The 13,139-nt window shown below is 43.3% G+C and overlaps 1 protein-coding gene and 1 long non-coding RNA gene across 2 annotated transcripts; both read right to left on the bottom strand.

Annotated features, from left to right (window-relative positions):
* Positions 1-853: 853 nt before the first annotated feature.
* On the bottom strand, positions 854-5,267 carry LOC118395479 (uncharacterized). Its single transcript, XM_035789297.2, has 4 exons — positions 4,748-5,267; positions 4,253-4,383; positions 3,888-4,052; positions 854-3,217 (listed from the first exon to the last, which is right to left on the bottom strand). The coding sequence occupies exons 1-4, from the start codon at positions 5,034-5,036 to the stop codon at positions 3,110-3,112; spliced, it is 693 nt and encodes a 230-aa protein (XP_035645190.1). The 5' UTR covers positions 5,037-5,267; the 3' UTR covers positions 854-3,109.
* On the bottom strand, positions 854-11,141 carry LOC127908096 (uncharacterized). The gene is made up of 2 exons (XR_008066178.1): positions 11,080-11,141; positions 854-2,559 (listed from the first exon to the last, which is right to left on the bottom strand). It is a non-coding gene; the product is annotated as an uncharacterized LOC127908096 (long non-coding RNA).
* Positions 11,142-13,139: the final 1,998 nt, after the last annotated feature.

Below are 13,139 nucleotides of genomic sequence, written 5' to 3'. Positions count from 1 at the left end.
CAAATCTACATTGGAGTTGGTTACCATGAAGACAGGGAATGTTCCTGAGTGGCAAGTTACAGTTTTGAATTAAATCTGCTTGGAAATGTACAGTAAGACTTAAATGGCAGTCCAGCCATGATCCTCTACTCCTTGACAGAGCTTGCAGAACTTAGAAAATAATAATGGGCAAATATTGCACAATCCAGGTGTGCAAAGCCCTTACAGGCTTACCCAATAAGACTCACAGCTGTAATCACTGACTCGGGGGGGGGGGGGTAAATACTTATCTAATCAAGGTATATTAGTTTTTTTATTTTTCACTAAACTTTCAAAAATGTTAGAATTATTGTTCCACTTTGACAGCATATGTTGTGTAGATCATTGACAAAAAAATTACAATTCAGCCTCCCGAGTGGCGCAGTGGTCTAAGGCACTGCATCACAGTGCTAGCTGTGCAACTTGAGATTCTGGGTTTGTGTCCAGGCTCTGTTGCAGCTGGCCGCAACCGGGAGACCCATGGGGCAGCGCACAATTGGCCTAGCGTTGTCTGGGTTAGGGGAGGGTTTGGCCGGCAGGGATATCCTTGTCCCATCGCGCACTAGCGACTCCTGTGGTGTGCCCGAGCGCAGTGCACGCTGACACGGTTGCCAGGTGTATGGTGTTTCCTCCGACATATTGGTGCGGCTGGCTTCCGGGTTAAGTGGGCATTGTGTCAAGAATGCCCACTTGGTTGGGTTGTGTTTCGGAGGACACATGGCTCTCGACCTTCGTCTCACCTGAGTCCGTACGGGAGTTGCAGAGATGAGACAAGACTAACTGCTACCAATTGGATACCACGAAAAAGGGGGAAAAAATAAAAAAGACAATTCAATCAATTTTAATCATACTTTATTAGAAAATTTGAAGAAATCAAAGGGGTGAATAAGTCTTCATGAAAAGTCCCATTATATGTTTAATAAACATAAACATGATTTAAATAAAGAATATGAAAACCACATATACACGTCACAACTAAAAGTCTGCATGAACTTGATACTGCATTCATTTTCTCAAAGTGTTTTTGGAAAAAAATTAAGTAGTTGAATGGAAATAATGAAATAGGCATTTATGAACATTATATATCCTCCACAGTACAAACCCACTATGTAACAGACTTTTTAGGCTTGTATATATTGTGATATACACTTCTCAAAAAAATAAAGGGAACACTTAAACAACACAATGTAACTCCAAGTCAATCACACTTCTGTGAAATCAAACTGTCCACTTAGGAAGCAACACTGATTGACAATACATTTCACATTCCGTTGTGCAAATGGAATAGACAACAGGTGAAAATTATAGACATTTAGCAAGACACCCCCAATAAAGGAGTGGTTCTACAGGTAAGGACCACAGACCACTTCTCAGTTCCTATGCTTCCTGGCTGATGTTTTGGTCACTTTTGAATGCTGGCGGTGCTTTCACTCTAGTGGAAGCATGAGATGGAGTCTACAACCCACACAAGTGGCTCAGGTAGTGCAGCTCATCCAGGTTGGCACATCAATGAGAGCTGTGGCAAGGTTTGCTGTGTCTGTCAGCGTAGTGTCCAGAGCATGGAGACGCTACCAGGAGACAGGCTAGTACATCAGGAGACGTGGAGGAGGCCGTAGGAGGGCAACAACCCAGCAGCAGGACCGCTACCTCCGCCTTTGTGCAAGGAGGAGCACTGCCAGAGCCCTGCAAAATGACCTCCAGTAGGCCACAAATGTGCATGTGTCTGCTCAAACGGTCAGAAACAGTCGCCATGAGGGTGGTATGAGGGCCCGAAATCCACAGGTGGGGGTTGTGCTTACAGCCCAACACCGTGCAGGACGTTTGGCATTTGCCAGAGAACACCAAGATTGGCAAATTCGCCACTGGTGCCCTGTGCTCTTCACAGATGAAAGCAGGTTCACACTGAGCACGTGACAGTCTGGAGACGCTGTGGAGAACGTTCTGCTGCCTGCAACATCCTCCAACATGACCGGTTTGGCGGTGGGTCAGTCATGGTGTGGGGTGCATTTCTTTGGGGGGCCGCACAGCCCTCCATGTACTCACCAGAGGTAGCCTGACTGCCATTAGGTACCGAGATGAGATCCTCAGACCCCTTGTGAGACCATATGCTGGTGCGGTTGGTCCTGGGTTCCTCTTAATGCAAGACAATGCTAGACCTCATGTGGCTGGAGTGTGTCAGCAGTTCCTGCAAGAGGAAGGCATTGATGCTATGGACTGGCCCGCCCGTTCCCCAGACCTGAATCCAATTGAACACATCTGGGACATCATGTCTCGCTCCATCCACCAACGCCACGTTGCACCACAGATTGTCCAGGAGTTGGCGGATGCTTTAGTCCAGGTCTGGGAGGAGATCCCTCAGGAGACCATCAGCCACCTCATCAGGAACATGCCCAGGCATTGTAGGGAGGTCATACAGGCACGTGGAGGCCACACACACTACTGAGCCTCATTTTGACTTGTTTTAAGGACATTACATCAAAGTTGGATCAGCCTGTAGTGTGGTTTTCCACTTTAATTTTGAGTGTGACTCCAAATCCAGACCTTCATGGGTTGATACATTTGATTTCCATTGATCATTTTTGTGTGATTTTGTTGTCAGCACATTCAACTATGTAAAGAAAAAAGTATTTAATACAAATATTTAATTCATTCAGATCTAGGATGTGTTATTTTCGTGTTCCCTTTATTTTTTTGAGCAGTGTATATATCACAATGTCTGGATGGAATATTCTACTGAGGAACATTCAACACTGAAATATGTTACTCTTGTTATTCCAAATGCATCTGTGAATATTTTCTGATGGCGACAATGAAAATGAATCTTTGTCTTTAATGCAGGGTTTGATCTAAATGTCAGAAGCTATCGAGTGGAATAGTTATTTTCTATGTTATAGAGTGGAATGGTTTTTCTGCTGGTGTGTCCTAAGGTAGCTCCTCTCTGAGAACCTTTTCCCGCAGTGTGTACAGGCGAATGGCCTTTCTCCCGTGTGGACCTTCAGGTGCATCTTCAGCTGGTCCTGGCGGGAGAACCTCTTCTCACACTGGGGGCAGCTGTAGGGTTTCTCCCCTGTGTGGACCCTCTGGTGCCTCTTCAGGTGGTGCTGGTGGGAGAACCTCTTCTCACACTGGGTACAGCTGAAGGATTTCTCCCCTGTGTGGACCCTCTGGTGACTCTCCACCTTCTGGAGGCAGCTGAAACCTTTGTGACAGAACATGCAGAGGAACCGTTTCTCTTTACTTTTGCCTGATTTGTCTCGCCCTCCCTGAGCCTGGGCTCTTGCCCTGTCGTTTGAGTTCAATACCTGATCGAAAAGGACGCGGCCATGTGAATCGGAAGGCCCCATTGACGTAGACACTGTGTCGTGATCCCTGAACGCATGTAAAGGGGAGTAGGTTGCGACATTTGAATTTGTCTCTAAGCTTTCCCTGTAGTCTAAGAAGTCACTGGTGTTGCCCTGCGAGTGTCCTCCTAAGTGAGTTTCGTTTGCATTCCATGTCAGAGGAGTGTTGTCCTCCACTTTCACAATCATGTCATCTAAGACTATAACCTCCCGTTTCTTATTTAGGCACCCTTCAGAGTATACACTACTACTGTACCGGTTCCAGTCACCTCTCATTGGATTAGTCTGTGTATCTATGTCCACAGATGTGTCACCAGGTATCATCTCAGTCTCTGTAGCGTATGAACAGGACGGATCATTGCCAGTCTGTAATGCATCACCTGAGTCCTGATGGGATAGAACCGGGCTCGGGTTACCGTAAAGTAAATTCTCAGAGCGGGGAGCAGGAGGACAGCCCAGTTGCCCCAGCCCCATTAAAGTCTCTGTGTCGGTCTCTGACTTGAGTACGGTGTTCGGCGTTCCACTGACCTCCGTGATGCTACGTCGGGTCCTGTGCTGCGCTGGGGAAATGGTGGAATCATCCGTGGCTACAGGGGGCGCTCCATTCTGGATGTCTCTGCTGTGTCGTGGGTCATCCTCTCCTTCAGACCTCTCCAGCTTGACCCCAGGACCAGCAGCTTCTGCATCTGCAGACTGATAAGAGGCGAGGAGGTTATTACCAGTACATGAGTAGAATTTTATAAATATGTTGTGAGGAATTCTCACAAGCTCCACTATGGCAGATAAATGATGATGTAGCAAGTGAATTCCTGAGGGAAGCCTTTCTGAAATAAATGAGCCACATTTGATTTACAAAGTAACTGTAATTTGTAATGCAACACTATTACACTGACCTCTATCATGATAACATGCTGGGTTGAGATTCCACTCCCCTCATCAACAGTGATTGGTTGGTCATCTCTCCATGTATTGTGTCCTGCTGGCTTCACAGAGATCCTGTGGCCTCCAGTGAGATGTCCTTCGCCTGAGAGTGATTGGAGGAAAAGAGGTGGTTATTTGAGCTACTGTCAATGCTATTCACAGTTTTGACACTGTCTACAATTGGCAAGGATGTAAGGTAACACTTCTCATAACTTCATGATATACTATTTATTGACTGATGTATTATGTTACATGCATCATACTGTTTTCATTGAGTAAATAATAGGAAATGCAGTTAATCAAGAATATAGTTAGAATATGAAATTGTGTCTATCGTAAGGTAGCTAAATAAATAATCAGGGGAATTATTGCATTCAAGCAAAAAACGGATCAAAACGCATATGAACACATGTGCAGAGGGGAACGTGGCGACAGGTACTGAACTGTACATGTTATGCTAAATGTACCTCTTGCCATTCCTCTGTATCGGTCCAAGATCTTGACACTACTCGTAGTACTCCCTGGGACGATGCGCTCTCGCGTCATTGTCCTCTCTGCGCGCTCCCGTGCCACCTTCATTTCCAGTAGCTGTAGTTTCCTCCTCAGTGCCCCGTTTTCTTTCTGGCTTTGAGTTATTTCCAAACGAAACACTGCATAGTCGTCGTCTACGAGTTTACAGATGTCTGCCACGGCTGCATTCGCTAGCACCTCCATGATGGAGGCTATTTGAGTGTGAAAAACCATACAGTTAGCCATTGTTAGCGTTAACCGCTAGCTAGCTTTACTTATATAAAACCTATAATTTAAGTCCTGTTTCCAACGCAATTAAACACTAACTTGGGTAAGGATGTGATGCTGTGCAGTTCATTTTGTCATATGTTGAGTTCTAGGGTGTTAATAAACGTCTAAATACAACAATAGAACGCTAACTTGGAAATTATTGTTCACTTCCGTTTACGATTTTTTCTTGGTGTGGTTTTCCGGCAGACAACATCTTTTTAATTCCGGTTGGTATCCAATATTAACGTTGCATTACCGCCATCAACTGGACTGGAGTATAAATGGGAAAAGTCAAAAGGAAAAAACTTGCCAACTAACCCAACATTCATTAAAAACCCACCTCCCATTCCACTATGTTGATCCTACACCACGCCGACAGCCTGAGAGGACAGAACACTACCATTCAACACACCGTGTAAATCTTCTGTAGTAAATTATCCTAATCCCAAGCACTTCTCTGCAGCTGCCACCACAACACCTATTTTCTGTAATTTTACATTCCATTCCTGTGGTACAGTTGATAACCATGGAATTGAACATTGAAAAGCCAACCGTACCTTTCGTTCGTAGGCCTATCGCTCTGTTCTGGCAAAAATCTACTACTCAACGGGAGCCTCTTAGGATCCCTCACACTTGACCCATCTGCACTGCCTCAGCAAACAACACCTTCTGACTGGATACTTTGATGCCTTATGCTGCCCTTCACAGGTCGGAGTGTTAAATACACATTTTGTTCACGGGCCTGGGTGGATGGAACCCTTTCTCTCAAAATTCCCTGAAGTTCTTCTGCACTAACATCTCTGACACCCAAAAACTTCCCTGCAGCTGCTACTACAAAATCAATCTTCGGGGATTTCCGTTACGTCTTTGCTGTACAATTAATGACCATAGCAATAAACACCAAGAAGCCAACCTTACTGAAGCACAAACTGTTGGGGTCACTCTGTATTGGCTTACTACTCACAGGAATCCTCTCAGGCTCCCTCACCCTTAGCCCTCCATCCTCTACTTTCCTCACTGCCTCAGCATATGACACTTTCTTCACTGCTCTATACCTGGCAACCTCAACCTGTCTCACTCGCACAGGACATTTCTGATCCCCATCAACATGGGCACCCCAACAATTGACACACACTCCTTTATCCCACTGTAGGGGGTTCAGGACAAAAGCTCTCACCGGATAACTTACATATCCTGACATGACTTTATCAGGTAATAACTCTGTATCAGAACTTTAAAGTACCAACAGGGTCACTTCAGCCATGCGTTCTCCACCCGGTCTGCATCACACCAAATGGTGTGCCCCTTTACACTGAAGAGAAAGAATCTTATTGGTTGGCATCATAAGGTACATTTGAGTCATTTAGCAGCTAATCTTATCCAGAGAGACCTACAGTTAGTACATTCATCTTCAGATAGCTAGGTAGGACAACCACATATCTCAGTTATAGTAAGTCAATTTTTCCTCAACAAAGAAGCTATCGGTAAATTCAATAGGTACTGCTTATTACATTCACATAACATCTCCTATGATCAGTATCTTTCAAGTTGAGTGCAGACTTGTTTAGAAAGAACAGTGTGTTAGCAAGAATAGAGTAGAAATTAATGGCGGGCCGTTCCATTTGATTTCAATTACTTTTTTGGTATGGTGGGATATGCAAAATGGATCAACTTTAAGCACCTCTATCACCTCTATTACATTTTTTTGGCAATCAGGTCCAAAAAGTCCCTTTCTGACCCCTTCTACCATGTGTAAAGATGTATAGAAAGCTTAATTCAAATAAAAAAGGGGTGCAGTTAAAAAGTGATTGAAATCAGATGGAACGACCCACAAATGACTGTTCCATCTACATCACCTCAGTAAGGTAAGTATTCAACTGTCCTTGTTCTAGCCGAAGTTGACCGTCTCTCTAAAAACATTTACTCAAGCCTGTTTCAAATGACATGTTATAGCAAAGGGTTAATGAGGGGTATGTGGTTAATTACCCTTTTTTACCCCAAGACACTTCACATGATAACTATAATATGTCAGCTAAAGAATATCAGATATCCCCTTTGTAAATCAAATCAAATGTATGGGTCACATACACATGGTAAGCAGATGATATTGCGAGTGTAGTGAAATACTTGTGCTTCTAGTTCAGACTGCAGCAATATCTAACAAGTAATGTCTAACAATTCCACAACAAATACCTAATACACACAAAGTAAAGGAATGGAATAAGAACATATCAATATATGGACGAGCAATATCAGAGCGCATAGGCTAAGATGCAATAGATAGTGTAGAATACAGTATATACACTACCGTTCAAAAGTTTGGTGTCACTTAGAAATGTCCTTGTTTTCCATGAAAACATACATGAAATGAGTTGCACAATGAATAGGAAATATAGTCAAGACGTTAACAAGGCTATAAATAATGATTTTTAATTTAAATAATAATTGTGTCCTTCAAACTTTGCTTTCGTCAAAGAATCCTCCATTTGCAGCAATTACAGCCCTGCAGACATTTGCCATTCCAGTTGTCAATTTGTTAAGGTAATCTGAAGAGATTTCATCCCATGCTTCCTGAAGCACCTCCCACAAATTGGATTGGCTTGATGGCACTTCTTACGTACCATACAGTCAAGCTGCTCCCACAACAGCTCAATAGGGTTGAGATCCGGGACTGTGCTGGCCACTCCATTATAGACAGAATACCAGCTGGCTGCTTCTTCCCTAAATAGATATTGCATAGTTTGGAGCTGTGCTTTGGGTCATTGTCCTGTTGCAGAAGGAAATTGGCTCCAATTAAGTGCTCTCCACAGGGTATGGCATGGCATTGCAAAATGGAGTGATAGCCTTCCTTCTTCAAGATCCCTTTTACCCCGAACAAATCTCCCACTTTACTACCACCAAAGCACCCCCAGACCATCACATTGCCTCCACCATGCTTGACAGATGGTGTCAAGCACTCCTCCAGCATCTTTTCATTTTTTCTGCATCTCACAAATGGTCTATGTGATATGAACACCTCAAACATAGATTAGTCTGTCCATACCACTTTTTTTTCAATCTTCCTCTGTCCAGTGTGTGTTATTTTGTCCATCTTAATCTTTTATTTTTATTGGCCAGTCTGAGATATGACTTTTTCTTTGCAACTCTGCCTAGAAGGCCAGCATCCTGGAGCATCCTGGAGTCGCCTCTTCACTGTTGACGTTGAGGCTGGTGTTTTGCGGGTGCTATTTCATGATTCTGCCAGTTGAGGACTTGTGAGGCATCTGTTTCTCAAACTAGACACTAATGTACTTGTCCTCTTGCTCAGTTGTACTCCGGGGCCTCCCACTCCTCTTTCTATTCTATTTAGAGCCAGTTTGTGCTGTTCTGTGAAGGGAGTAGTACACAGCATTGTACAAGATCTTCAGTTTCTTGGCAATTTCTCGCATGGAATTTCTCAGAACAAGAATAGACTGACGCGTTTCAGAAGAAAGCTCTTTGTTTCTGACTAATTTGAGTCTGTAATCGAACCCACAAATGCTGATGCTCCAGATACTCAACTAGTCTAAAGAAGGCCAGTTTTATTGCTTCTTTAAATCAGGACAACAGTTTTCAGCTGTGCTAACATAATTGCAAAAGGTTTTTCTAATAATCAATTAGTCTTTTAAAATGATAAACTTGGATTAGCTAACACAACATGCCATTGGAACACAGGAGTGATGTTTGCTGAAAATGGGCCTCTGTACGCATATGTAGATATTCCATAAAAAATCTGCAATTTCCAGCTACAATAGTCATTTACAACATTAACAATGTCTACACTGTATTTCTGACCAATTTGATGTTATTTTAATGGGCAATTAAAAAAATATATATATTTCAAACAAGGACATTTCTAAGTGACCCCAAACTTTTGAACAGTAGTAATGCAAGATATGTAAACATTATTAAAGTGACTAGTGTTCCATTTATTAATGTGGGCAATGGTTTCAAGTATGTATGTAGGCAGCAGCATCTCAAAGCTCAAACCACACTGCTATGATTTACTATGGTTTTTGCGACTGCACTTGAAGAAACTTTTAAAGTTCTTGAAATGATCCTGATTGACTGACTTCATGTCTAAAAGTAATGATGAACTGTCATTGCTCTTTACTTATTTGAGCTGTTCTTGCCATAATATGGACTTGGTCTTTTACCAAATAGGGCTATCTTCTCTATACCAGCCCTACCTTGTCCAAACACAACTGATTGGCTCAAAAGCATTAAAAAGGAAAGAAATTCAAAAAAATTAACAAGGAACACCTGTTAATTGAAATGCATTCCAGGTGACTACCTCATGAAGCTGGTTGAGAGAATGCCAAGAGTGTGCAAAGCTGCCATCAAGGCAAAGGGTAGCTACTTTGAAGAATCTCAAATATAAAATATATTTTGATTTGTTTAACACTTTTCTGTTTACTACACGTTTCCATGTGTTATTTCATAGTGTTGATGTCTTCACTGTTATTCTACAATGTAGAAAACAGTACAAATAAAGAAAAACCCTTGAATGAGTAGGTGTTTTCAAACTTTCGACTGGTACTGTTCAAAAAAATAAAGGGAACACTTAAACAACACAATGTAACTCCCAAGTCAATCACACTTCTGTGAAATCAAACTGTACACTTAGGAAGCAACACTGATGGACAATAAATTTCACATTCCGTTGTGCAAATGGAATAGACAGCAGGTGAAAATGATAGGCATTTAGCAAGACACCCCCAATAAAGGAGTGGTTCTGCAGGGGGTGACCACAGACCACTTCTCAGTTCCTATGCTTCCTGGCTGATGTTTTGGTCACTTTTGAATGCTGGCGGTGCTTTCACTCTAGTGGAAGCATGAGATGGAGTCTACAATCCACACAAGTGGCTCAGGTAGTGCAGCTCATCCAGGATGGCACATCAATGAGAGCTGTGGCAAGGTTTGCTGTGTCTGTCAGCGTAGTGTCCAGAGCATGGAGGCGCTACCAGGAGACAGGCTAGTACATCAGCAGACGTGGAGGAGGCCGTAGGAGGGCAACAACCCAGCAGTAGGACCGCTACCTCCGCCTTTGTGCAAGGAGGAGCAGGAGGAGCACTGCCAGAGCCCTGCAAAATGACCTCCAGCAGCAGGCCACAAATGTGCATGTGTCTGCTCAAACGGTCAGAAACAGACTCCATGAGGGTGGTATGAGGGCCCGACATCCACAGGTGGGGGTTGTGCTTACAGCCCAACACCATGCAGGACGTTTGACATTTGCCAGAGAACACCAAGATTGGCAAATTCGCCACTGGCGCCCTGTGCTTTTCACAGATGAAAGCAGGTTTACACTGAGCACGTGACAGACGTGACAGTCTGGAGACTCTGTGGAGAACCTTCTGCTGCCTGCAACATCCTCCAGCATGACCGGTTTGGCGGTGGGTGTGGGGTGCCATTTCTTTGGGGGGCCGCACAGCCCTCCATGTGCTCACCAGAGGTAGCCTGACTGCCATCAGGTACCGAGATGAGATCCTCAGACCCCTTGTGAGACCATATGCTGGTGCGGTTGGCCCTGGGTTCCTCCTAATGCAAGACAATGCTGGACCTCATGTGGCTGGAGTGTGTCAGCAGTTCCTGCAAGAGGAAGGCATTGATGCTATGGACTGGCCCACCCGTTCCCCAGACCTGAATCCAATTGAGCACATCTGGGACATTATGTCTCGCTCCAACCACCAACGCCACGTTGGACCACAGACTGTCCAGGAGTTGGCGGATGCTTTAGTCCAGGTTTGGGAGGAGAGCCCTCAGGAGACCATCCGCCACCTCATCAGGAGCATGCCCAGGCGTTGTAGGGAGGTCATACAGGCACGTGGAGGCCACACACACTACTGAGCCTCATTTTGACTTGTTTTAAGGAAATTACATCGAAGTTGGATTACATTTACATTTACATTTAAGTAATTTAGCAGACGCTCTTATCCAGAGCCTGGATCCGCCTGTAGTGTGGTTTTCCACTTTAATTTTGAGCGTGACTCCAAATCCAGACCTCCATGGGTTGATAAATTTGATTTCCCTTGATAATTTTTGTGTGATTTTGTTGTCAGCACATTCAACTATGTAAAGAAAAAAGTATTTAATAAAATAATATTTCATTCATTCAGATCTAGGATGTGTTATTTTAGTGTTCCCTTTATTTTTTTGAGCAGTATATATACACACACAGTGGGGCAAAAACGTATTTAGTCAGCCACCAATTGTGCAAGTTCTCCCACTTAAAAAGATGAGAGAGGCCTGTAATTTTCATCATAGTACACAGACAAAATTAGAAAAAAATTCCAGAAAATCACATTGTAGGATTTTTTATGAATTTATTTGCAAATTATGGTGGAAAATAAGTATTTGGTCAATAACAAAAGTTGATCTCAATACTTTGTCATTGCCAACAAAGGGTATATAACAGAGGTCAAACGTTTTCTGTAAGTCTTCACAAGGTTTTCACACACTGTTGCTGGTATTTTGGCCCATTCCCCCATGCAGATCTCCTCTAGAGCAGTGATGTTTTGGGGCTGTTGCTGGGCAACACGGACTTTCAACTCCCTCCAAAGATTTTCTATGGGGTTGAGATCTGGAGACTGGCTAGGCCACTCCAGGACCTTGAAATGCTTCTTACGAAGCCACTCCTTCGTTGCCCGGGCGGTGTGTTTGGGATCATTGTCATGCTGAAAGACCCAGCCACATTTCATCTTCAATGCCCTTGCTGATGGTAGGCTTTGTTACTTTGGTCCCAGCTCTCTGCAGGTCATTCACTAGGTCCCCCCGTGTGGTTCTGGGATTTTTGCTCACTGTTCTTGTGATCATTTTGACCCCACGGTGTGAGATCTTGCGTGGAGCCCCAGATCGAGGGAGATTATCAGTGGTCTTGTATGTCTTCCATTTCCTAATAATTGCTCCCACAATTGATTTCTTCAAACCAAGCTGCTTTCCTATTGCAGATTCAGTCTTCCCAGCCTGGTGCAGGTCTACAAATTTGTTTCTGGTGTCCTTTGACAGCTCTTTGGTTTTAGCCATAGTGGAGTTTGGAGTGTGACTGTTTGAGGTTGTGGACAGGTGTCTTTTATACTGATAACAAGTTCAAACAGGTGCCATTAATACAGGTAACGAGTGGAGGACAGAGGACTCTTAAAGAATAAGTTACAGGTCTGTGAGAGCCAGAAATCTTGCTTGTTTGTAGGTGACCAAATACTTATTTTCCACCATAATTTGCAAATAAATTAATTAAAAATCCTACAATGTGATTTTCTGGATTTTTTTCCCTCATTTTGTCCGTCATAGTTGAAGTGTACCTATGATGAAAATTACAGGCCTCTCTCATGTTTTTAAGTGGGAGAACTTGCACAATTGGTGGCTGACTAAATACTTTTTTGCCCCACTGTATATACAGTTGAAGTCGAAAGATTACATACACTTATGTTGGAGTCTTTAAAACTCGTTTTTCTTCTCAACAAACTATAATTTTGGCAAGTCGGTTAGGGCATCTACTTTTTGCACGACACAAGTCATTTCCCAACAATTGTTTACAGACAGATTATTTCACTTATAATTCACTGTATCACAATTCCAGTGGGTTTACATACATTAAGTTGACAGTGCCTTTAAACAGCTTGGAAATATCCAGAAAATTATGTCATGGCTTTAGAAGCTTCTGATAGGCTAATTGACATAATTTGAGTCAATTGGAGGTGTACCTGTGGATGTATTTCAAGGCCTACCTTCAAACGCAGGGCCGCTTTGCTTGACAACATGGGAAAATCAAAATAAATCAGGCAAAAAAATTGTAGACCACCACAAGCCTGGTTCATCCTTGGGAGCAATTTCCAAACGCCTGAAGGTACCAAGTCCATCTGTACAAACAATAGTATGCAAGTATAAATAAACACCATGGGACCATACAGCCGTCATACAGCTCAGGAAGGGGACGCGTTCTGTCTCCTAGAGATGAATGTACTTTGGTGCGAAAAGCGAAAATCAATCCCAGAACAATAGCAAAGGACCTTGTGAAGATGCTGGAGGAAACAGGTACAAAAGTATCTATATCCACAGTAAAAC

This window comes from Oncorhynchus keta, chromosome 16 (genome assembly GCF_023373465.1).
Source record: "Oncorhynchus keta strain PuntledgeMale-10-30-2019 chromosome 16, Oket_V2, whole genome shotgun sequence".
In the NCBI taxonomy this organism is placed as follows: Eukaryota; Metazoa; Chordata; class Actinopteri; order Salmoniformes; family Salmonidae; genus Oncorhynchus; species Oncorhynchus keta.
This window is presented reverse-complemented; position numbering and strand designations above follow the sequence as displayed.